General features: G+C 38.3%; 9 protein-coding genes across 9 annotated transcripts; 6 read left to right on the top strand and 3 right to left on the bottom strand.

Annotated features, from left to right (window-relative positions):
* Positions 1-358: 358 nt before the first annotated feature.
* GCK72_001206 (uncharacterized protein) lies at positions 359-736 on the top strand (the record flags this gene model as incomplete). Its single annotated transcript, XM_003111346.2, has 2 exons — positions 359-460; positions 509-736. The coding sequence occupies 2 exons, from the start codon at positions 359-361 to the stop codon at positions 734-736; spliced, it is 330 nt and encodes a 109-aa protein (XP_003111394.2).
* Positions 737-5735: 4999 nt separating this feature from the next.
* On the bottom strand, positions 5736-11538 carry GCK72_001207 (uncharacterized protein; the record flags this gene model as incomplete). The annotated part of the gene is made up of 9 exons (XM_003111306.2): positions 5736-5999; positions 6082-6162; positions 6301-6593; positions 6869-7168; positions 7215-7484; positions 7641-8354; positions 8439-8592; positions 11359-11471; positions 11520-11538. 9 exons carry the CDS (start codon positions 11536-11538, stop codon positions 5736-5738), a joined length of 2208 nt encoding a protein of 735 aa, XP_003111354.2.
* A 712-nt stretch (positions 11539-12250) lies between these two features.
* GCK72_001208 (uncharacterized protein) lies at positions 12251-12846 on the top strand (the record flags this gene model as incomplete). The annotated part of the gene is made up of 3 exons (XM_003111351.2): positions 12251-12394; positions 12448-12579; positions 12709-12846. The coding sequence occupies 3 exons, from the start codon at positions 12251-12253 to the stop codon at positions 12844-12846; spliced, it is 414 nt and encodes a 137-aa protein (XP_003111399.1).
* Positions 12847-14282: 1436 nt separating this feature from the next.
* GCK72_001209 (uncharacterized protein) lies at positions 14283-16162 on the top strand (the record flags this gene model as incomplete). Its single annotated transcript, XM_003111065.2, has 6 exons — positions 14283-14396; positions 14457-14747; positions 14930-15061; positions 15313-15459; positions 15514-15817; positions 15864-16162. 6 exons carry the CDS (start codon positions 14283-14285, stop codon positions 16160-16162), a joined length of 1287 nt encoding a protein of 428 aa, XP_003111113.2.
* A 287-nt stretch (positions 16163-16449) lies between these two features.
* GCK72_001210 (uncharacterized protein) lies at positions 16450-17133 on the bottom strand (the record flags this gene model as incomplete). Its single annotated transcript, XM_053722879.1, has 2 exons — positions 16450-16946; positions 16992-17133. 2 exons carry the CDS (start codon positions 17131-17133, stop codon positions 16450-16452), a joined length of 639 nt encoding a protein of 212 aa, XP_053591524.1.
* A 492-nt stretch (positions 17134-17625) lies between these two features.
* Positions 17626-18916, top strand: GCK72_001211 (uncharacterized protein; the record flags this gene model as incomplete). Its single annotated transcript, XM_003111180.2, has 4 exons — positions 17626-17797; positions 17954-18216; positions 18266-18373; positions 18422-18916. 4 exons carry the CDS (start codon positions 17626-17628, stop codon positions 18914-18916), a joined length of 1038 nt encoding a protein of 345 aa, XP_003111228.2.
* Positions 18404-19812, bottom strand: GCK72_001212 (uncharacterized protein; the record flags this gene model as incomplete). Its single annotated transcript, XM_003111227.2, has 4 exons — positions 18404-18849; positions 19128-19299; positions 19350-19469; positions 19735-19812. 4 exons carry the CDS (start codon positions 19810-19812, stop codon positions 18404-18406), a joined length of 816 nt encoding a protein of 271 aa, XP_003111275.2.
* A 470-nt stretch (positions 19813-20282) lies between these two features.
* GCK72_001213 (uncharacterized protein) lies at positions 20283-22227 on the top strand (the record flags this gene model as incomplete). The annotated part of the gene is made up of 5 exons (XM_003111316.2): positions 20283-20372; positions 20776-21016; positions 21318-21551; positions 21599-21838; positions 22040-22227. 5 exons carry the CDS (start codon positions 20283-20285, stop codon positions 22225-22227), a joined length of 993 nt encoding a protein of 330 aa, XP_003111364.2.
* A 397-nt stretch (positions 22228-22624) lies between these two features.
* Positions 22625-24461, top strand: GCK72_001214 (uncharacterized protein; the record flags this gene model as incomplete). Its single annotated transcript, XM_003111435.2, has 5 exons — positions 22625-22801; positions 22955-23247; positions 23423-23579; positions 23790-24142; positions 24188-24461. The coding sequence occupies 5 exons, from the start codon at positions 22625-22627 to the stop codon at positions 24459-24461; spliced, it is 1254 nt and encodes a 417-aa protein (XP_003111483.2).
* Positions 24462-24848: the final 387 nt, after the last annotated feature.

Genomic DNA, 24848 nt, shown 5'->3' on the forward strand with positions numbered 1-24848 from the left:
AGTAATGTGGTAATTATATAAATATCTACTTTAAATGGTCTACTTGTTTTTATGAATCTGTGATATGAATAAATGAACTGGTTTTTTTCTGATGGTGAGATCAAACTGGATAGCCTAACCTACAAGAAAAAATGTACGTTTGACGTGAAGGGAAAATTGAAATCATCAAAAATTTATACGTAACCTTATCTCATGACGATAAATTTTAGCGTGATAAAACATATTCTCCCTACTACCCCAATTTAAAGGGCACCGGGTCACTGGTTCATCTTGATAAGAATCTTTGCTATAAATAAGAGACGAATCAAGGGAAGAAGTCAGTGTTCAAACCTCACCGAACTTCAACCAAAGCCAAAACATGTCTTTGACCGCCGATCCACCAGCATGCACTGTTCCAGCAGCCGGAGGAAATTCTACTCACAAGCTTGTCAATGGAGGAGCTGATAAGCTCATCTTCAAGGTATACTCAGTTCCAGTCCTCTAACCAATTCAACTTTCTATTTTTCAGATCAAGTCTTCGAACAACAATGAGTACCGTATCACTCCAGTGTTCGGATTCATTGATCCATCTGGATCAAAGGATATCCAAATCACTCGTACTGCTGGAGCACCGAAAGAAGACAAACTTGTCATTCATTTCGCCAATGCACCAGCTGATGCAACTGATGCTCAGGCTGCATTTGCTTCAGTCACTCCAGCTGGAACTGTCACCATTCCAATGTCGGCTACTGCATAGATCTAGAAGTCAATGACTCTTTCCACAATAAACAATTCATTACGATTATAATAACTCTTGTTTTTAACCGTATCAGAAAATCACCTTTTCCACAGTACCTAGTCGCACAGACTTTGAAAGTGTGGTGCTTTTAAATTTGTACGGCTCCCAAGTAAGGCTGTAGATTACCATTAATTTGATACCACATGCAAAGGAATTAATGCTTGGGATCTCGTCGTAGATGTCACTGTGGAACTTTGTTTAGGGTATTTTCATACTTGTTATTATTCAGCGATCAAATCAACCCAGAAGTTTTCCGGACTGTTGAATTGAATTTTGAAGAAACCGCCGGAGTTTGTTATGACAGCCCTGATTTCGACAGCCTTGTCAGTTTCATCACAAACAGTTTCACGGAGGAGCTATGGAACACATCATATGTTTGGATATGAAGCCGAAACTTTTTTGGTTCAGTTTTGATCCCAGATTTTACTAAATTTGGTTTTCATCCTATGTTAGCATCTCTCCAGTTATCCCGATTCATTCCAATCCATCAATTCAAAAAATGTCAAAACCTGAATGCGAAGAAGAATAAAAAAGGACAAAAAAGAGACAAAAAAGCGATAAGTTTTCAAAATCCAACGTATCCTTTCGTTCTCTCAATTATCTGAGTGAAGCATCGTGAAAACTGGAAACAATACATGTTGATTCATATCTTCTGAAACAATCCGGAACGGCATCGAAACACAATAAAAGGCATTTCGAAATTTGGCATTTTTCGTTTTTCACCTATCTCAACGATCAGCAGAACACAATCATGTCTTTGCGTGCCGGCAGACCAATTAATCTCATTTTTATTATTTTACTCATCTTCCTAGGTATTGTACTTTTATATGGACAGGTATGTTTGCTTTGTTGGGTTTTCTGGAGGGGTATTGATATACTTGTTTTGAGGTTTCCTTGCTGTTGAAATTTCGCCCATCTCAAACTTTTTTAAATTAAAAAATGTAGGAAACTAAGCTAACACCAGGCATTTTCATCAAGTTTCAGAGTGCTAGTTCTTAAAATAGCTTCTCAAAATTCCCGAATTTCCAGCAAACATCTACACACCCATCACCAAAAGATCCACTGACATCAAATCTCCGTCCAAATGTTCCTCTTTTCAATAGTTGGAGTGATTGTATGGCTGAGAAAGTATTCAATGAATCAGATCACAAACTATTCTGGGGAAAATTTCAAATTTGGACAGATGAATGTGATGAGAAAGCAGAAATTGATCAATTGAATTTGGTTCCATTGCAGAATAGTGATGAGACGAAATTTGCATTGTTGCCTGTTGAGGTTGGTTTCCTTTTTTGTATTCTGATATTGGGGTCAATCAACAAAGTTTCAAAAAGTCATTAACTTATTCCAGACCGATATTCTCGTCGGATCTCAGACCAATTTGGTAACATTGGGAATCGGAAAGGATATCGATGCAGAGCTTCTTTACAAACAGGTCAGTTAATTTTCCCCCAAACATTTAGGTCTCTGACCACCTGCCACTTCGATATCTTGATTTTCAACCGATTCTCTCGAAATTTCGATGAAAATCTAGATAAAAATGCCGAAAGCTAGACCGTGGTTTGTGTCGTTTTTCTACATGTTTACCCTGAAAACATTAGGTTTTTGAGCTTTCATAGAATATATTTTCAGAAATTGAATGAAATTGGCCGAAACATTTCATTCTATGGAGCCGATCCGATCACTGATGTCAACGCTGATTTATACTCGAAAATTGGGAAATATTTTCCATTTGCCGTTGGAAGTGATGCTGGATACTCATCAGCAAGTGTTTATATCAATGGAACTTATGTTAATCGAGATGTCGTTCATGTTGATTTAATCTATTTCTTTGATAGAATTCTGAAGATTAAGGTTCGTCTTTCTTTTTCAGTCAGGGAAACAATTCTTTCAATTTTCAGACATTTGATAACATCTGGCTTGATGCTGAAGGAGCCGAGTATCCCCTCTTTGACATCTTCCAAAAAACTGGACGTCTTGAGAGAAAAGGAATCAAATTCTGTCAAATGAGTCTGGAAGTTCACAGTCCATCGGAGCCCCAACAGATTCAGTTCATGGAGTTAATCAAACAAATAATCAAAGAATTCCGTTACGGAATTCATAAAAATAGAAATGTTGGACACATGCGAATGTATTTATTCAACTTTGGAGATTCGTATTGTGTGAAGAAATTCTTGACGAGAAATCTGTATGAATTGGTAGCAAAAGAGGAGAGTGACGACGATTACGATGACAATTTGATCTTGAGAAAAAGTAATAATTAGGGTTTTTTTCTTTTTTGTTGTTAATTGATATTTTTCCTTAAAATTTTAATAAAAATTTGTCAACTTTAAACCTGTTTTTAATTTGAATTCGGTCTTGTTTGAGTTCGAGGTTTTCAGGAGCTACCTGGTTTCTTCTATTGAATTTTTTGTTCTGATTAACAAATTATAGTTGATAAAATTGTAATATTTTGTCAATAAAAGAAGATTCAAAAATTACTAAAACACAGGTTCCATAGAACCTGTCCTGTGTTCTGGAAGCCACGTACTCGAAGAATTTCATTAAAAATGATTTCTCAAAACTGAAAAATGTTTTAAGTTTATATCGATTCATGTGCCGCAAGTTTCTGTGTATTGATTTCAGTCCCCTTCTTGGTTTACATTGTTTCTATTCAAAATCAGATATTGAGAGACTCGAAAAGAGCGTTTTTCAACCACGAAACTAAAATAATTCAATAATTTTAACTTGATGGCATATTGAAAATCTTCTGCAAGCTTGAATGCCCATCATCTCTCGTTTTTCAGATATTTCTTTCTACTACAATGTTCTATAAATTTGAACAAAAAGGCACTCCAACTGACCGAAAGAGATCAAAAAATTTCCCCGTCTCCTTTTCCGAATTGATCGTAATCTTTTCAAGAAAAAATCCAGTTTTTCAGAAACAATGGCATCGTGAAACTACCTGTTCCAGAGATTGAGATCTCCGGAGATTCGGCAGAAAAAAAAGAAACAATCGGTTTCATTAGAGAACGATTTGTTTCAAGAAGAAGAAGAGACAGTCAAATGATGGTTCGATGGTCAACTTTTACAGCAGTTTTTGGATTTCTTTTGAGTGTTTACGCCGTTTATTTTCTGATTCAGGTGAGTATGTCTGTCCGTCTGTTTGTCCATGTTCTATGGTTTAAAAATAAGTTTTTGTTTGGAAACATCTTGTTCAATAGTTCTTTTTCAGACTCTGCCATCCTCTAATGATACAAAGAATCTGAAAAAACCGTCGAGTTTGAAGAAGAAAATTCTTGAAAAATGGACGGAATGTGCTAGAAAACAACTGGATAAAGTTCACACTGCCGATGAGGTATTTCTGATTCAATGAAAATGAAATCCATACATTTTTCCAGTTTTGGCTGCAATTTGTGCCCCTTATCAGCTATTGTGACTATACAGAGAAAATCGAGAAATTGGGATTAGTTGGTCTGAAAAATGATGATGAGATCAAGTATGCTCTAATGCCAACTAGATCTCCAACTGATAACTCGACACTTTCATTTGTAACACTTGGAATTGGGAAGGATATAACTGCTGAGAAGGCATTCAGAAATGTGAGTTTTAGTGCAAAGGATTACGGTAGCCTTCTGCACCTCAACTTTATCAATAGAGCGCATTTTCCAGGAATCCACTAATCGTGGTTATCATGTCAAATTCTTCGGTGCTGATCCGATAACAGAAGAAAATGAACAATTGTATTCTCGAATCGGAGAGTATTTTCCATTTGCAATCGGAGGAAAAACGGAGATAGGAAGTGCAAGTGTTTTCAAGAATGGCACGTATCAACCAGAAGAAGTCAGCCACGTGGAACTCCTCCAATTTCTGAAAAATGATTTGAAAATCAGAGAGATCGATCATTTGTGGTTGGATGCCGAGGGGGCAGAGTTTGGACTTTTTGATTATTTTTATAATGATGGACCTCTGGAAAGGAATGGAATTGTATTCTGTCAAATGAATTTGGAGGTCAGAAAATACTTTAATAATTCTTCGAATTTTCGTTTTCCAGGTTCACATTGGTGATATCAATCGGAAAATTGAATTCATGAAATTCGCAAAACGATTGACTTCGGAAAAGAGATTTGTTATGCTGAAAAGTGTATATATCAGTCATATTAGAATGTTTCTTTTTAATTTTGGTAATCCAAGCTGCGTGAATAAATATTTGTAAACACAGGAGACGATTTTGGTATCTGAAATGAAAACACTGATAACAAGTTTTTCAAATGCAATCGGTAACCTTTATTCTAGCCATTTTAAAACAATGTGTGAAATACTTTTCCGACAGAAAAAGAAATGAAATGAAGAATACGACAAAAAGTGAGGATGATACAAAAAATGTTTGTTGTGTGTTTGTGTAAAAAGAAAATGGTTGGTAGGGGGCAAATTATGGGTGGAGCGGAGAAACAAAAATTAAAAATTGAAAAGCGAGATGATGTTGAGGCGATTTGGGGGTGATTAAACTTGCAGAGCATGATGATGACATGTATCTGTCGAGACAATTCCTTATTTATGAAACAGACTGGAGAGATTGAAAATTACTAAAGGCCGGGGCAAAAAGTGAAGCATTCAACGAGAAAATTTGGAAAAAATGAGAAAATCTGAGAGATATAAAAGTGCTCACAAAAACAAGATGGGGTCGGGCGGCGAGAAGGTTCAAACCAGGGGTGAAATCTACCGTAACTTGTTACAAAAAGAAGTGGAAATACGGGAAATGTTAAAAATGATTGAGAGAGCGTTTAGGGAATTGACAATAACACATGAATTGAGAGATAGAGATACTGAAAATATGCTCAAATTGGTTGGCAAAAATAAAAATGAAAACGGATAAAAATTGAAGGAGATAGGATGAACGGATAAGACTCTTAGAATAAGGACAACTTATAAAAACTTAGAATAAAACATTATAACAGTCAAAAAAATAATCAATTAGTGTCTAGCCAAGGAACGAGTAGTCATAGTAGTGATCTGGTGGTCCTCCACCTCCATTGTAATCTCCGCCTCCTGAGGTACTTGGACCAGCTCCATCAGATCCTGGTGGGGGTCCTCCATGATGATGATGGTTAGGATTTGAGATCAACTGTGGTGGTGGTGCAGGAATGAGACCAGCTTCAACGAGTGCTTCAGTGATCTTTTTGGATAATTGAGTCACCTCGATCTTCGCAGTCACTACACCGATAACTGCCTTTTCGTGCTCGTTCTGTAATTGTTTCTTACAGTTATCAGTAGAAAGAAAGATTCTAATAAGTTGACTGTAGCTGAAAACACAACAAATCTCGTACCTTTTGGTCCTTATTCATCCAAGTCGTCTCCTGTTCACCCTGTGATGTTCCTTCCTCACTATTCGAAGGACGATTGTCGCCCTGAAAAAATCAAATATGTCACTTTGCAAAAATATTCAGTTAATTTTCCCAAAGAAAAACCAGCTCCATAGATTTTAATTCTTCTCAATCTACAATTTGACACCGACACCAAAAGGTTCTGTCCATTCAATTACACACCAATTTTTTGAGCTCATCCTCATAATTGTCCAAACGTGGAATAACCGTCAAAATTTCGGTGAGCAGGTCGAGCACGTTGGGCGGTATGTGAGGAAGAGATAGCAGCGAAATGTCCAAATGCCCTTTCTCGACCGCTAGTTTCAGGTTTTCAGCCAACTTCGACTGGCTACCGTCAACGTCAGCAGACATTGGACCACCACCGGCGGTCATCATCGACAACATACCGATCGGCATTGGTGCTGACGAGGAGGACGGTCCACCACTCATTGGAGGAGGAGGTCCCATCGGCGAGCCTGCAATTTTGCAAGAGATAAAAAAGGCTGATCAGTACGTTGTCAAGACGAGATTTTATCATTTTTATTTCATTTTCAATTTTATCGGACATGAACAAATGTGAGTTTGGTGCGACGCTACTATTCGAAATTAAAAGCACAGATTTACTAGTTAGTTAAATTAGCATTAAATTACGCAGTTACAGTGAGAATATGCTATTTGCAACAGAGAAAGTTAAAACATAGATTATATGAAAACAAAAAATTAACAATTATTCCCTTTCCCTATCACTCACCATCCATAACAGCAGACCAAACAGAACCACCATCAAGCACTCCGTTATCACCATAGACTCCTTGCGAATAGTGCTGTTGGTGTTGTTGTTGTTGTTGTTGTTGTTGTTGGTGTTGCTGCATGTGATGAGCGAAGAATGGATTACGTGTTTCATTCGACGATGGTCCACCAGAAATTGGATTGTTCCACAACGAGCTATTATCCTCGTTTTGCTGTTGGTGTTGTTGATGATGACGTGCACCACTTCCACCACTCACCAGACCTCCATCATCCCATCCTTTCGATGATCCTTGATCAAACTCTGAAAATCTCGATATTTATATCTGAATTCAATGATTATTTCTAACCATTTTTATCACCACCCAACTCCGATGGAAGATCTCCCCAGCCACATGGAATTATGGGGCGTCTTCCGATCTTCAACGTGGCGTTCGCTTCTTCCTCAGCTTGTTGTTGAGCCTGAGCAGCAATTTGTGGATTATCGGATCCCAAACGACGACGAAGTGCTTCCTCGTTCAGCGCCTTCTTCTTCAGATGACTTGGGCATCGTTCCATTGCAGTGTCGAAGTCTTCTTCGTGTCCTTCTGGAACAATCCACCGGCGAATCGGTTTGCTGTCTGAAAGATAATATTGAGCAAGTCAATGAACTATACTTAACTATCGATTAAAAACGTAGTAGATATCGTTCGAAAAAGTATTCAGAATCTACAGTTTCAAGCTCCTATTTATATATAATTTTAGCATATTGATATTTCATAAACCCTCAAACTCACTTGAAGTCTCAGCATCACCCCACGCAAGTAGACCCTTATCTCTCAACGTCTTCTTTCTCTTCGCCTCTTCATCGTTCTCATCAGTCCACATTGAATAATCATCCATTTGGGACGATCCTCCACCGCCAGATCCACCGAAGTTTCCATTCGGACCATGGTTTCCACCACCCCCCATATGATGATCATGTGATGTCTGAGATCCAGTCATTGAGAATGGTGACGGTGCGAATGGTGGTTGTTGCTGATGATTCTGATTTCCACCGTAGAATTGTTGTTGGTTTTGAGGTACCATCATTGGCTGCATGTATCCTCCTTGTTGTCGTTGCTGGTATCCTCTGTTACCTCCTTGATTCATCCTATTCCCGTATTGGTTTTGTCCACCATTGCCACGTTGCTGCTGTTGTTGAGCATACGGTGGCATCTGATGATGATGTACTCCGTATCCACCAGTCGGATCATAGAGATCGTCTTGTTGTGGGGGCGGTGCGGCGAATGGAGCCGGTTGATTCCACTGCTGTGGTGGTGGTGGCACTGGTGGTCCCATATCTCCGAATTGTCCAGGCATTGTCGGTGTAGAACTCATCGACATACCATCCATTCGCATATTTAAATCCATGACATCACTGGGCATTCCACCCATTGGAGGCCCGTACGGAGGCATGTATTGCTGTTGTTGCGGTCGAAAAGCAGGTGGCATCATTCGATTCATATTACCTATAAGAAGAAAAATTCTACATCCATTTCTAGAGAACGAGGAAAATGATATATTTCGTTGTCAAGAAATTAAACCCATCTTACCATGGTGCTGACTAGGGGGCATCCTCTGATTGTACCCGCCACCACCGCCCCGACGATTTCCTCCTCCTCCGCCACCATTCATGTGATGTGCTCCTCCACGGCCACCAGGTCCTTGCCAACCGTCCCCGTTCATACCCGGATCCACCTCGTTTGGCTGCAAAATAGAAGAAGTTCAAAAGTGAAAGAGCGATGAATAAAGAGAAAGAGAAATTGAAGAAACATTTGGAATGAGTCCGAATTATATTAGTCAGTAAGTTTGAATTCAGCCACAAAATATATTTAAAATGTAAGCCAAGAAGCATGACTCCGAAAAAGACACCTCAAGGGCTTTTTGGAAAACGAAAGGAACCATTAAACCACGGAGCTCAAGAAAGCAGAAAGAAGAGAACAACTGGTGAGATATAGTGAGAGAAAAAGAGAAGGTGCAGGCAGAGAAAAAGAGCAATTTCTAATCGAGTCGACTAACGAAAACCAGAAGGCAAAAAAAGAGAGAGGCCTAAGGACTACACCAAGTGAAGGACTCGATTTAATTTTCAAAAAGGGTATACGGTGAACAAGTTTTGTTGATCATAAATTTAATCTTGAAAATGGAAAAGAGTCATTTCCTTCCAAAAACCAAAAATTCTTCGAAATTTCGAAACGAGAAAGGTGAAAGGAGAGAGTAAACCCATAAAACAAAGAAGGAGACGGATATCTAGGTTTCTCTTTTTCTTTTTCTCAGAAAAGGATATATAGTTGAGGAGAGGAGAAACGAAGACGAAAACGAAATGAGAACGGGTCTCTCCTCCGAATAGGCCGGTCTTCTTCTATAAGAGATACACATTTTATATTGGTTCCGACTATTTGTACATAGATTGAAAAAATTAGAGAAGAAAGAGTGAGAGATGATAACGAAAAACTACATTACTTCGTTTTAAAGTAATTAAAAAAGGAATCTAACCTAAATCAGATGGTATCTATTCTAAGCGTTGAGCACATAAATGAGATGGGGCAGGTGGGAGGAACGTCTTATCTAATCTAGAATGAACTCTAAGAAACGTAATAGCAGCGTGTCCTAGGGAATGATGGCAGTGAAAACGAAAACGGCTTTGGATTATGACGAATTCCCGAGACTTCAAATTTGAAAAAAGAATAAAAAAGAAAAAATCGTAAAAGTCAAGAGGACTTCAAATTTGATCTTGTCTGACATTTCCAAAAATAGCAAAATTTGGATACACTCTTGTGGAAAAGGGAATGACGTTGAGCGAGGGGCCTTCGAAACATAAATGTAACGAAAATTAGGGGAAGGTGACCTCGTCTCAGCTAAAGCGAAGGACATCGAAATACTGGAGTGTCGTTGTAGGACAAATCAACTCGAAGATTTACGATATTGAAGAGTGATTGAGATCTAGAGAAGCTTTGCGGATAAGAAACAAGTTCGAAGATATTCCACAATCTGGTTGATAGTAAAAATTGGGAAAAATCGAAAAACATTCGAAAATAACTAGGCTATGACTGAAAGTATAGTTGAAGTTTTCCGAATTTATTTGGAGCTAGAAAACATGAGGCCGAGAGCAAACCTGTCAAATTTCGGCCCGGATAATAAAAAGAACCTATTTTAACCAAAATTTTAGAATTTTTTTTCTCAATTTCACATTTAAAAAATATCAAAACTCTTGATGCATAACTATTTTTTGATTGAATTCTGAAAGTATAGTCAAAAATTCGTCCTTTTCAGAATTTCTTTTAAATATTAAAAGTTTGTTCAAAAAATGTTTGAATTTCGATTTAGGTCCGGCCCGGCCCGGCCCAGCCCGTGACAAGTTTTGTTTTGATTTGTAAGTAGTTTTTTCAAGTCTACAGAAAATGCAATAAATCAAAAAACTGTTTTAAGTTTGTTACAAAAGCAAAAATCGGTAGAAAAGCGTGGAAAACTTTAAAAGTTTGAAATTTCGAAATCTTTTCATAAAAATCACCCAGATCAAAGAAACTCATGGGAACATTACTTAAACAAATGAACTGAAGTCATTCAGTCATCTAAACACAGGATGAGAAGATATGATTCAACTACTTCGAGGTCAATCTTTTGAATCACAAGCGATCTCAAAATTTCCCGCCAAAAAATGAGCAGAGAATGGTCCAAATCGGTGGATACGGTCAACTGATCGAATGGAGAAATAAGAAACAAAGAGTGGATGAGATACAATACAGAGATGAAGAAACTCAGACAAAAACAGGACCGCAAATCGGACCTCGAGTCGGAATACACGGACGGAGGTCGACATGACCAATCGATAGTTCGTCAATAGAGAGAAAGAGATGCAGAGAGATGACACATAGAGTGAACCAAGAGATGGGGCCAGACCGGACACACACACATACGCACAGAAACGGGCGGTGTATGTCTCACACACTCTCTCCATGTGGTGGTTATGTTGGTGGTGGTGGTTCTCTTTCAGTGTGGACGAAAAAAAAAGACTCGAAACAGTGTATAGGCCAAAGAGACTCAGACTGACATGCACTACGTATATGTACAAGAAAGTGGTGTGGGAGCGAATGAATCCAGTGGAAGAGGGCCGAGAAACATGTATATTTTTTATTCACGGATGAAGAAAAGACGGCGCGGACGTCGACAACGACCACGGCGACGCTTTTCTCCCAAAACGACACCTTCTAGGACATGTACTTTGTCTAGATATAAAGAGTATAATAGAGACGCAGAGCCATCCGAAAACGGAGATGAAAATTCCTGATAGAGTTGGATGGAATGACCAAGAATAACAGAGGCAAGTGATGTCATAACTTTGTAACATCTTTGTTACCAAACATTAAAGTTGGTATTTGTAAAATGACTGGATACTAGGGTGTTTCGTCTGTATACTTTGTTTTTTGATGCCTATTTTTTTCAAGAAAAATTTCTGAATTTTATGCAAATACTTACATAATTTTGTCGTCGTGGCGGTCCTTGATACGATCCAGTGTCGACATACAGTGGAGTGTTCGGCGGTCGTTGTTGCTGAGGATAGAACCGTCGATAGTTCTGCTGACCAGAACCTTAACAAACATTTTTATTATTTTTTCTCTGAAAAACACGAAAACCACCTTGTTGACGGTTGCTCATGGTTGCTAAGGAACAATGTTCCACTATTTTTTGGATTTGATCTGAAATTTACATTATTTTGGTTATTTTCTGAATTATTTTCAAGTTTCAGCAAGGAACGTTAGAAAAAAATCGAGAATTCTATAAAGTAAACATAAAGGAATGACGATGTTTTCAAAGCTCGCGCACTAGACTGCCTACCGTATACTTTAAAGGAACATGTTCAATTTTTGAACTTACTCTTGCCACGTTTAAAACTGTAATCATTATTTGAACACTTTTCGATCAATTCGGACTACTGTAAGCTTATATGTAAGAAACGACAGAAAACAACAAAGATATTGGATATACAATACATTCTAAACCTGAAAAACTGCACAATACGTTCCAATTTTCCTGATATAACCAGTTACAGTATCCCTCGCAGAACCATATTACCTTTTTCTGTTCCTGAATCCATTCCGGGTGCTTCATTTTTTAATGATTATGAAAAAGGAAACAGGAGATTACATTAGTGACAGCTTAAACTATAATCCTTCTACGTGTTAATATGATTATAAAAGAAAAAGAAAAGATGATATAATAATTGTAATCAATTGATTGATGAGAAGAACATGACCAGTTTATAAACCGTTTAGTGGCAGAAGAGATCGCCATTTTTCTCGCTTTTTTCAATTTTCCTCTCCAATTGTTTATGTTATTTCAATACTAATGAAAAATAAATAAATTCAGAATGCCTACTGTTACTATGGAGCGTGTGGAAATGTTCTCAGCATGTCATCGCCTTCATTCGAAAGAATTGAGTGACGCTGAAAATAAAGAGACTTTTGGAAAATGCAATCATGTAAATGGTCATGGTCATAATTATGTTTGGAAGGTTAGTGATGGTTACCACAGAGAAATCGTATACTTCGTTTTTTGAGCTTTCAGGTTAAACTGCGTGGAGAAGTCGATCCAGTCAACGGGATGGTTTATGATCTGGCAAAACTGAAAAAGGAAATGAACCTTGTTCTGGATACTGTAGATCATAGAAATCTGGATGTAGATGTAGAGTTTTTCAAGGTAACTACTAGTGCAATATATCGCATTCGCATTTTTTTAAAGTAAACGACGCTCTATCAAACTGGGAATAGAAGTTCAATGGAGCGCAGTTGCTGCTTAATTATTTTTCGAAATTCGAATTCCTTTCAGACTACAGTAAGCACATCTGAAAACGTCGCAATCTACATGTACGAAACGCTGAAATCAGTGATGTCGAATCCATCGGTTCTATACAAAGTGACCATTGAAGAGACACCGAAAAACGTTTTCACTTATAAAGGAAAATAAATGTTCTTAAAAAATTGATATCAGAAGCAAAACCTACTAATAAATAGATCCATCTAATACTCGTATCTATGAATTTCTTCTTTGTGAAATCTTTTAGATTACTGTAACTTTGCAGTTAAATTTTTTCGGTAATAAACGATTTGGATACCTCCACTATTTCGAGCTTTTTTCTTTGATTTTGTTCTGAATTTCTATTAATTTCAATTTAATTCCACCTCTCCATAAAAATGTGAATTCAATTTCAATTTCCACCCAAAAACAGTCTAGATTGAATCGGATTAGTGTAAAAAAGGAAGGCAGTTTCGCCTATTCTCTCTTTACACTGGAATTGATCCGATCTTTAGCATATAGATACAAAACCCAGTTCCTCTATTCACTTTCTTCCTCTCTTTGTGTCTGCTTCCTTCCCTCTCTCCACATTTTTGCAACTCTGCGTCTCCACACTCTCTCGTTTTCCACTCTCGGAGCTCCCCTCAAATCTGCTTTTCTCCTCTTATTAATTCTTTCCAATTCTTTATTTTGTCTTTCTGAAAACATTCAGTTAGACCGGTCACTTGTGCAACAGGCGCTTCCAACGTTACGAAATCTCTGTCACTTTTTACACTTGTATTTTTTCATTTTCTTCTTCTTCGTTTTTCTCTTTCTCTTCATCATCATCCCCGTTCGCCCCACTTGTTCAGCTGTCTCGAAGCGCGGGTGGTGCTTCGGAAACAACAGTGGTCCAGTCGTCGGCAAAATGGATCAGAAATCAATCAGTTGGCCGAAAAATAAAATAATACGTGCAGTTTGTCCTCCACGCTCTCACTTTTCCCGATCAATTCCAGAACTTTTCTCGTGATAACGTTATAGAACCTGCACTTTCTCTTCTGCTATCACATTTCACATCTCTTTTGAAATTTCTCTGGAAATGACATTTTCGTTCGGTGTAACTTTTTATTTGACTCTCGAAATTGAAATTTTGGATTTTTATTAAAACTGCCGCCTCCGCGTGACTATTTGTTTGTGTTTGCTCAATTGAGTTAGTATTGGATCCTTTGCTTTCTAAAGTTTCAAACTTACCCATTTCTGAGCCATCTGGAAATTGAACAGATAATAAAGCCATTTTCTATTTTACATTTAACCTGGAAAACTGTCACGAATTCTTGAAAATTAAATCCTTTGTTAGTTTTTCCGTAATACGCTGTTTTTTCAAAGGCACAAGTGAAAAAAACGCTGTAAATGTAAAAATTTTCTCTATAAACCATGGTTTAAACCAGCGGAAAAGAGATGATTCATCGGGTGCTCTTCACGTTCGTTTTTCGATTTCTTATTTCAAAATGACATTTCTCTTCTAGAAAGCCCCGATTTTTTTTTCTTTCATTCCAGGAGTTCAACGGAGTCATAATAATTCACAAAAGTCTGCATTAAATTATCAAGAAATTATACAAAAGGATTGAATGAGCGCCCTGAATCATCGCGAAACATCCGGATGTCTTGACAGTAAATCTGTTGGAATTTGTCTTCTTCTCATTGTAAATGTTTTATGGGTACTTTCATCGGAACTTACGAGGGTGAGTTGATTGAATTTGTTTAGTTTTAAAAGTTGTCGTCAACAAAATGATGTTTTTTAGTTCATCTTTGTCGACGAAGAATTCCGTCGACCGTTCTTCACAGTATACGTCAAGTCATGTACTCTTATTATCTACATGATACGATATTTGTTATTCGAAGCGAAACATGACAACTCATACAAAATTCTGATAAGTGAGAATAGTATCGACTCGGAAACATATGAATTGAGCTGTGAATCATTGGCATTAGAAGGATATGAGTCAGTGACTGACGTGGATTCAGATGTCGAATCAATTATAGTTGATGGGGAGAAACGACAGAGGAAAATACGATTTGCAGAGAGAAGAGAAGTGAGTTTTTTTTTTTGAAAAGATAAAGATGGGAATAGAAGATCGGGACATACCGGAAATAATGTTTTGAAAAAAATTCAATCAAAGACGGAGAACGAAAAAAAGGAAGAGGAAAAACATAAATCCAACAAACAATGATGTTTGAATAGTTGTTCAATTTTCTCTTTATTAAACTTCTGCAGATCCGACGGATGCCAGCGTCAAATGCAGAAGATCAACGAAAAGCCCGTCTGCCGTATCGTCATCCGTCTATCGAGTGTCAATTATATCTCTCCCGTCATGTCAAATACACACTGTTCTACTTTGCACCATTGGTGAGTTCTGATGTTTGATATTGGAAGAGAAGAGCAGACAGGGAGATTTTTCTAATATTTTGGTTTTTCTTATAATGAGGGATAATCCGTAACAATTTCTGTATACATTTTGATTTATTAAAGAGAAAAATACAAAGTTCTGGAATTCCGGAAACAAACTGAAAACGAAGCTAAACTATGGATTTCGTTCATGACAACATTTTAAAACTTTAACCTGTAACCTCAATTTCTAATAATTAAATTTATTGCAGTGGTTGCTGTGCTCGTTCACTTATCAAGCGGCTCTCGCCTTTACATCTGTCTCCAGTCTGAATCTCGTTTCCAGCTCCTCTTCTGTCTTCGTTTTAGCGTTCGCCATCTGCTTCCCTAGTGCTAACAACAAGTTTTCAGCGTATAAGGTAGATTTTAGAATTATTTCAAATGATGAAGACGTATTTTGAATAATTTTTCAGTGTCTACTAGTAATCATCAACATCGCGGGAGTTCTCATTGTCTCTCATTATATTCCCTCATTTATTGGTGCTCTTTTCGCTCAAATATCCGCATTGGCATATGCCGTTTATCTCTTCACTTATGGACATTTTGAGGAGAGATACGGAAAGTTGGATATCAATTTGATGTTTGGAACGATCGGAGTGATAGCCTTAGTGATAGGAACGCCTACACTAAATTTATTAGATAAATTCGGTGTGGAGCCACTGCATCCTCTTCCAAATATGACACAGTTTTCTTCGATATTGTTTTCAGCTCTTATCGGTAAGATTTGATGTTTCCTGCTTGAATGAAATTTTTTTGTTTTCAGGAACAATAGTTGCTGACTACTTATGGCTGCTGGCAGCTGGAATGTGTGATTCATTAACCGCTTCATTATCTCTGACAATCAGCATTCCACTTTCATTTTTCGCCGACACTGTGATTCGAAGTAAGGCCCCAACACTCGCGCAAATTCTCGCATCAATACCAATTTTACTGGCATTTGTTGGTGCCGCCTATGCACAAAGCTCTTCAGTATCAATACGAAAAGGATTGTCGAAGCGAGTGAGGAAAGTGGAATTGTCACCGGATAATGAACAATTGATAGATAGTTTGTTAGACGAGTAGTATCTCTTTTTAATGTTTCAAATTTTTATGTACTATCAGAATCTCTGTTTCTCTCCTTCCCCTGTGCTACTGGTCGCTTTTCAGGCATTCGAAGGTTGTGAAACCCCCTCAACAAAACTAGTCATATTTCATCCTTCCAGTAAAAAAGTTTAAATATATCGGGAATAAAATGAATTTTTCAACTGCCAGTTCTGATAGAAATTGATTGTATTATTTCTTTTTCGCAAAAAGAAACATCGAAGATATATGCGAGTATTCGGATTATTATAACAAATATTTTAAACATTTCAACCTAAGAAACGAGCCTTTGCCTCTTGACCAGGGACATCAACAAAGATTCCGCGTACGGATGATTCGAAAACCATTTGGTGGTCTTTCTTCATTCCACACCGACGTTGTTCTTGATCGTCAGTACCTTGTTCATCCGGTGTTGGTGTATATCGACTTTTTGGGTAGTAGCGAGCAAGGCAGTTATATGATGATTTAGCTTTCAAGCTTTCTTTTCCGACAATCGTTCCAACTGGTAGATCGGTGAATTTGATGGATGCCAAACACGTTGATCTCATACACTCCAAAACTCGCTTGCCATCAGGTCGCTCGGGATCCACGACACGAAGCATTTTACAGTTACAATGTGAACATTTATCATCTGCAGCTGACGTTAACTTTATATCTTCTTCAATTTTCCGCTTCGGATTCTTTCGGACTGCTGATGAAGGCGCTGGTGAGGATGGCGGTTGAGATGCAACTGCAGTAGACGTTGATGGTGGACAAACAAGCAAATCTAAAAAACCGCATACAGAATTTTCACAGAAAAATAATAATTTACCAGCTGAGTCGACACCTTCTAATCGCTTCAACATGTCTGGAGTAACGCGGAAACTTTTTTGTTGTGCCGCAATTCGAAGCAAATCAATTCGTTTGTAGTCGATTTTAATTTCCGACAAATGTTTGGATGTAGGTGTCAGCATGTTTACTGAAAATCATAATTTTCAAACAAATATAGCATTTGTAGTGCACGTCGAACTAGCAAAAAATCAATAAAACCGATACGTTGAATTGCGAGAAAAAAAGCGATTTACTTGAATCAAAAAATTCGATTTCAAAATCAGCGGCAACAGCGCCCTCGTAAATCGACACGGCTTGGCTGTTGACTACGGTCGCCTCTTCGCGGCGAGACCCGCGTTGAATACTCAGTCAACCCCTAATTTTTGTCTCCCTTTAAACACGATTTTTCCGTTTTCTGAAATTTTTTTGGGAACTTTTTTCGATTTTTAACACTAAAAGTAGTTTTTAACATATTGTTTGTGTTTCGTATACTTTATTGTACGTTTTTATATCCGAATTAACGTTATTTTCAAGACTCTGAAAAATCCTCGGCCTAAAAGTGATTATTTTTCTGCTTTTGTTTCGCTTGAATTTTCTTCATTCCAAATAGTCAATATCTTTTTTTCTAGGTAATAATGGCGGCCAGACCGCTTGTGACTGTGTACGATGAAAAGTACGAAGCCACTCAATCTCAAATTCGGCTCCCATCCGTTTTCCGTACTCCAATCCGTCCAGATTTGGTGAGCTTCATCGTCGATCAAGTCCGCAGAAACAAAAGACAGGCTCATGCAGTGAACACCAAGGCCGGTAAGTAATTTTATTTAACGTTTTAGTAACCTGACTCTCATTTGTTGGTTGATTATATCTGGTGGATCCCGACTAGTCGTGAACTGGAGATTGTCCAGTGTAAAAAAAAATGTTGTATCTAGTTTCATGATCAATGCTCATAATATTTTTCTTCAGGAAAGCAACACTCCGCTGAGTCCTGGGGAACCGGACGTGCCGTAGCTCGTATTCCACGTGTTCGTGGAGGAGGTACTCACCGTTCCGGACAGGGAGCTTTCGGAAACATGTGCCGTGGAGGACACATGTTCGCCCCACTCAAGGTTTTCCGTCGCTGGCACCGCAACGTTAACATCGCCCAAAAGAGATATGCTGTCTCCTCGGCTATTGCTGCCTCCGGAATCCCAGCTCTTCTTCAAGCTCGCGGTCACGTTATCGACCAGGTAAATTTTAATTATTTGTAAATGCTCAAAACCAAAGTAATTTTTTCAGGTTGCTGAGGTCCCACTCGTTGTCTCTGACAAGATTGAGAGCTTCCGCAAGACCAAGGAGGCTGTTACCTTCCTTCGCCGTTCCCACTTGTGGGCCGATATTGAGAAGGTATTCGCCTTTTTTGAATATTGTGTATTTCTACGATAGTGATTTTAGGTCTACAACTCGAAGAGAAACCGCGCTGGAAAGGGAAAGCTCCGCAACCGTCAACACAAGCAAAAGCTCGGACCAGTTGTCATCTACGGTCAAGATGCTGAGTGCGCTCGTGCTTTCCGCAACATCCCAGGAGTCGATGTCTTGAACGTCGAAAGACTTAACCTTCTCAAGCTCGCCCCAGGAGGACATCTTGGACGTCTTATCATCTGGACTGAGTCCGCATTCAAGAAGCTCGACACCATCTACGGAACCACTGTTGCCAACTCTTCTCAACTCAAGAAGGGATGGTCTGTCCCACTCCCAATCATGGCCAACTCCGATTTCTCCCGCATCATCCGTTCCGAGGAGGTCGTCAAGGCTATCAGAGCACCAAAGAAGAACCCAGTGCTTCCAAAGGTCCACCGCAACCCACTCAAGAAGAAGACCCTCTTGTACAAGTTGAACCCATATGCTTCTATTCTCCGCAAGGCCGCTCGTGCCAACGTGAAGAAATAAGTATTCCGTTGTTGATAAAATCTTTTGTTAATGACTGATTTACTGTGTTCAAAACATTGTTAAATTTTACAGAATTATTTATTTGGAAAATTTTTAAAAGTTCAAATATGATCATAAGCTGAGCTGCTAGAATTATCACATTTTCGAAACGATTTGATGTTTCTATCTATGCGCTGTAGAATTTCCTTCATAGATTTTTCTTCTCGGTTACTATCAACCCGTTCAGTAGTGGCAGGCACATTTTTGCACTGTTTCTCTTGCGAAGATAGTCGCAAATTAGGCTGTGGTGGGTGTTGAGAATTAAAAATAGGTATTCGAATAAATTGTTTCATGAACAGTGCGCTGGGCGACCACAACTTATTCGCACGAACGAGAGAGGAAACCTGAAAGATGTTAAGGATAATTGATGCGTCAATGCTGAAGTCACACGAACCGAACAATTATGCTTCAATGCTATCCTTTCAAGAGTATCATCGGGCTGAACTTGATAAATTGTATATGAGCACGGGGTGGCAGGGGATGATTGACTTTGTGTTGTTCCATATCGCCGAACCTATATAGTTTTCAATTTTAGGTTGACGTTTGTTTGTTATCAAAGTCATTACTTTGCAGTTAATAATTTTTTTTCATGGCTTTAGAGCGCAAAAGGGACAAATGTTAGACACACTTTTCAGCTCTGCTTCCTTTTCGAAAATTTATATCTCAAAAAAGGTCCGAAAAATCGGTTTTAGTTCTCTGTTATCCCGTATAACTTTAGAGAATAACTTACAAAAAATAATTTGAGAAATAATTATAAACTACTGAAGAGAAAGACTCACTCTATTGAAACCAACAAGAAACGTGCTTTCGTCTGGTTGGCAAAATTCTGATGACGACGACGGCGATTGGATCGTCATCATTCATGATTCAAAAACTTGTATCGCTTCGTTTTTGCTTCAAAAAGTTTCATTATCGCATGTTCGGTAAACACAAAACATTGTATTCAGAAGAATAACACGGAAATCAAATGGGTATATTTATAAAAACAGAAGCACATAAACAGAAAAAGAAAAGAGGAGCGGCACGAGAGGAGACACAGCATGCGATCAATTCGGGTGGGCTGCGGCCCAGGCGCGGAAGAAAATATGCGAAATGGGAAAAGAAGGGGAAAGAAAAAGAAGGAAAAGGAGAAAGGGAGAAGTGGACGCAATCGGGCGTCATTCTGTTTGCACTACGGGAAAATAGTTCAGTTTTTATTTCAGTAAAGTGTTCTACTCTATCCTCTTATTCAGTTCCCTTCTGTCTCTGTAAAATACTATTTGTTTGCGTTTTCCCATGTAGGAGAAAGATAAGATAAGCTGTGTTATTTTCAGGGGTCTAGAACCTGATGACGACACCCAAGAAGTCATCGTTCTCTTCGAATTGTCGGACAAAAGAGTTGAGCAAAATGACCGATTTGGGAAAATTATACAAAAAGGTTTGGTTTTCGTTTTATTTCAGAAAACTTGTACAAGAAAGGTAATGAGAAGACGTGGTATGCATACTTCAGAACTAGGGAAGTTGGAAAAATAAATAGAAGAGTTTATATAGCTTTGTTCCTAACTGCTCTAGTCCCTGTCTCTCTCAATTTTGATAAGCACACGCAATTTCATGCTATGAACTGTTCAAAAACCCAGAGAAATGACTCAAATGATTTAATTTTGACCTTTGCTTGTAGAATTTCTTTACAAATAAACTCACTATCAGTCTTCACCTCGTTAAACTTACTCGTGTTATCAGTAGTTTCGAGTGCATTTTCGGAAACACTCTTCCTCTTTTGAAACCTAGAATTTATCGATCTATTTTTTTCATAGTTTCTTTCTTAGAATCAGTTGTTTCAGGTGGAACGACTCAGCAAACGAATATTTCACGGAGAGAAAAGTCAGTCAACTTTTGTTCCATCGGCTCAACAACAACAAAAACAACAAAACTCTGCACAAAGTACAAGTTCAAGTAGCAACGATCCACAAATGCCGCATCAACCAGTCCTAATCAATCCACCGTATCCAGTACCAGTACATTCAGGTTTCGGAACAGGATATCCACAGTTCCCATATCCCCAACAACAGCAACAACCATATTGTGAGTTGGAGAAATAAATTCTTAAAAAGTCAGATTGTATTGCTTGGATTGAATTAGTTTTGAATAGCGTAATCCTCAATCAACATAGATGTTAACAAGAATCATCGAGCTGTTTACTTCATTCACTGAAACTTATGGGTTGATATCTGGCCTCGTTTACCTCCCATTATAACGTTCCAAAACACGATAAAATAATTATTTTTCAATAACAAAGTCGGATAATCTATAGATAATCGGCACCTCATCGTAATCTTCTTATTCACTCCCCCAACAAACAGTAAACTAATTTCATTCATTTTAGATCCACCTTCATACGGCTGGGCTTTGAATGCTGCAGTTCCCGACACTTCGAATTCTCAACCTGTCGCACCTCCAACTTCAAATTTTGGCTCTCTCTCTTTAGATGTTGGCGTCAATAACGAAACGGCTGGTAATGGATACGATAATTTGGCAGTACACCACGACGAGAATGATTTTAATAATGAACCCAACTACTTGAGGCCTGATCCCAATTCCATCATCGAACTAAGAAAAGGTTTTTTTAAATACATATTCGATGTATTAATCGAACACTAATTTCAGCTCAATCTGACAAATTAGAGTATGTAAAACAGCGGGTGATCAATGAGGTCACAACAATGAATTTTATAGTCAACGACGTGACTGAACTGGAAAAATGGTATGATGCAAAATATCCGTACACGTTGGTTCAAGAGGACGCTATCACTACTAAAGAATTAGAAGAGAAAGTGCGGAAATTAGAAGAAAGACTGAGGAGACTACGAGCAAAAAGCTCTAGTGGAGCAGGAGCACCGCCGCCAAGTAAGTGCCCTTTTCCAGAATTAATATTGTATCTGAGTTGAAATCTTGAGAATCTCAATTTTTGATACACAGAGAAAAAACCTCATTCTTCAGAAACATGTTCCGAGATTTCAGAAATGATTATCTTTCAAAAAATCTCCGACTCTAAAGTATAGATTGAAATCAAACATTTGCCTTCTTTTTTCATTCTTTTCATTCCAGGACCACCGCCACCACGATCAGTGAGTCAAGAGAGCAGTACGGGTCCATGGATTTGTGATCGTTGTCAGAAAGAAAATCCTTCATCATCATATCGTTGTAAAAAGTGTCATTTGCCCAGTCGTCGATTTGATCCATCGGAAATTGACTTTTGTGGTTGTGAGTACTGTTCACCAGGAAATTCCGTTTGAGTTGATTTCGATGAAGTTTTGAAAAAAAGAACCTACCCCGAAAGTCATAGTTTATTCAAGAAATAGTATACTTTTAGTAGTTTCTGGATAAATTTCTAGAATTTAAGATGAACGTTATTCAATATATTCATTTTCAAATCAGGTTGTGTACATTTTGTTCATATATTTTTCATTATTTCATGTGTCTTTTTTCTATTTGTTCTTCTCTCAATTTATGCAAAACTACTACTACTTATCCTAATGAATTCCAATACATTTACTTTTTTTTCTGCTTCGGTTTGTCACGACCTTATGTAAGCGCCGTGTGTGTCAGCTTCAACCCTATCTGTCTATCATTGTGTTCCGTTGTTTAATTGATTCGCTCGTCTTCTTGCTTTCAATTTCGAACTCCAGGGAAATGCTGGCATTCTTCAGAAGATACATGTCATCTCAGGCTCACCCAACTTCCCTTCCGTGGTTCAAAAACGTGCCATCTGCACCAGCGGATCCCATTTTGGGAGTGACCGAGGCGTTCAAAAAGGATACGAACCCGAATAAAATAAATTTGGGTGTCGGCGCTTATCGTGATGATCAGGTAAGTTTTCAAGTTGAACATTATTAAGAAGTGAGATTACATTTAGGGGAGAACACGCTATTTTCAATCAGGTATTTTCAGAAACTAAAATTCCATCTGGATATGCTATTTTTTAAACCGAAAAGATACAAATTGTTTCTTCTAATTTTCCAGGGCAAACCATTCGTTCTCCGTGCTGTCCGTGAAGCGGAACAGCAAATCGTCGATGCTCGACTCGACAAAGAATATTCCACCATAACAGGAGTTCCCGAGTTCTCACCTTTGGCAGCCAAGCTCGCATTCGGCGAGAATTCTGAAGTTATTCGTGAAGGAAGAGTTTTCACGACTCAATCGATTTCCGGAACAGGAGCGCTCCGAATTGGTGGACAATTCGTTGAGAAGTTCATTCAATCGAAGACACTGTACTATCCAACGCCAACGTGGGCTAATCACTTGCCAGTTTTCAGGTAACTGTGAAATGAATTTAGAATCAACTACTTACTACAGTAATTCTTCTTTATAAACTGTAATTTTAACTCTCCTTTAATGTTGGCCCTTCTAATTCTGTTGTTTCTATTCAAACGCACAATCAAATTACATGTGCGTGCACAATGTTATCTAACACCACTAATGCTCTTTCAGAAACTCTGGTCTAACCATACTTCCATACCGCTACTATAACAAATCTACTCTTGGATTCGATGCGGCTGGAGCACTTGAAGATATCTCCAGAATGCCGGAAGGATCCGTTATTCTACTGCATGCGTGTGCACACAATCCAACTGGTGTCGATCCAACTGTTCGTAATTGAATTTGATAATGATAGTCACACACTAATGCAACTTAAAGGGAATTCCAACCTTGATGAATTTACAAACTGTTACTCACAAGCATCTGTAGTCCTGACGGAATACGGAATAACTTATTTTTCTCGGTAAACAGATTAGTGTAGCTTCCTTTAATTTTACAATATCTATTCGAAAAACACGTTTTTACCTAACTTTTTCAGAAAGATCAATGGAAAGAGCTATCCCGTGTTCTAAAAGATCGTAAAATACTCCCTTTCTTCGACATGGCTTATCAAGGGTTTGCTTCGGGAGATGTCGATGATGATGCTTTCGCTCTCCGCTACTTCGTCGAACAAGGTCACAATGTGCTAGTTGCTCAATCGTTTGCGAAGAACATGGGGCTGTATGGAGAACGTGTTGGCGCACTATCGATTGTTTGTGATTCGGCCGAAGAAGTGTCTCGTGTCGGATCGCAAATGAAGATTATCATTCGCCCAATGATTTCCATGCCGCCACTTCACGGTGCACGAATTGCCTCTCGGATTTTGAACGACCCTTCATTGAAACAGTCATGGTGAGTGAAACGTTAAGAAGTGTTCTTATTGTCTTTATTTTTCAGGCTTGAAGACGTCAAACTGATGGCCGATCGTATCAAATCGATGCGTGCTGCTCTCAAAGAAGGACTCAAAGCAGAGGGATCCATCCGTGATTGGGAGCATATTACCAACCAAATCGGAATGTTCTGTTTCACTGGAATTACTGAGGAACAGGTCCAGAAACTTATAAAAAATCACTCCGTCTACCTTACCAATGACGGCAGAATTTCCATATCCGGAATTAACACTGGAAATGTTGGCTATCTGGCGAAGGCTCTTCACGAGGTCACAAAGTGATTCGATATCACAATTCACGGCTTTCTCTAGTTTTTGTTCGGGTTTTCTTTTTTCATAATGTGTTCTATCCTAATCGAGCTAGAACATTCTTCTTTTCTACTCAGTTTGGTTTTAATATGGTATAAAGTTTTGCATTTCTCATTTGAAAAATTGCTTTTTTAATATTGTTTGTTTGGGTTTCAGGCCCAGTAGTACCTCTTGATTCTTTATCATCGTTCAATTTATAATCCCAACATTTAAAATGTAATCAATCACTCACTTTTGTTGTTATTGCAAACTAACTTCTTGTTTTGTTGGCTTCTTTTTGGTTTGGTTTCTCGTTTTTGTTTGCAAAACTGAACAGTTCAGAAGCATGCTCTCATCATTGTCATACAGGCTTATTCTTTT

The sequence above is a fragment of the Caenorhabditis remanei genome, chromosome I (genome assembly GCF_010183535.1).
Source record: "Caenorhabditis remanei strain PX506 chromosome I, whole genome shotgun sequence".
Taxonomy (NCBI): Eukaryota; Metazoa; Nematoda; class Chromadorea; order Rhabditida; family Rhabditidae; genus Caenorhabditis; species Caenorhabditis remanei.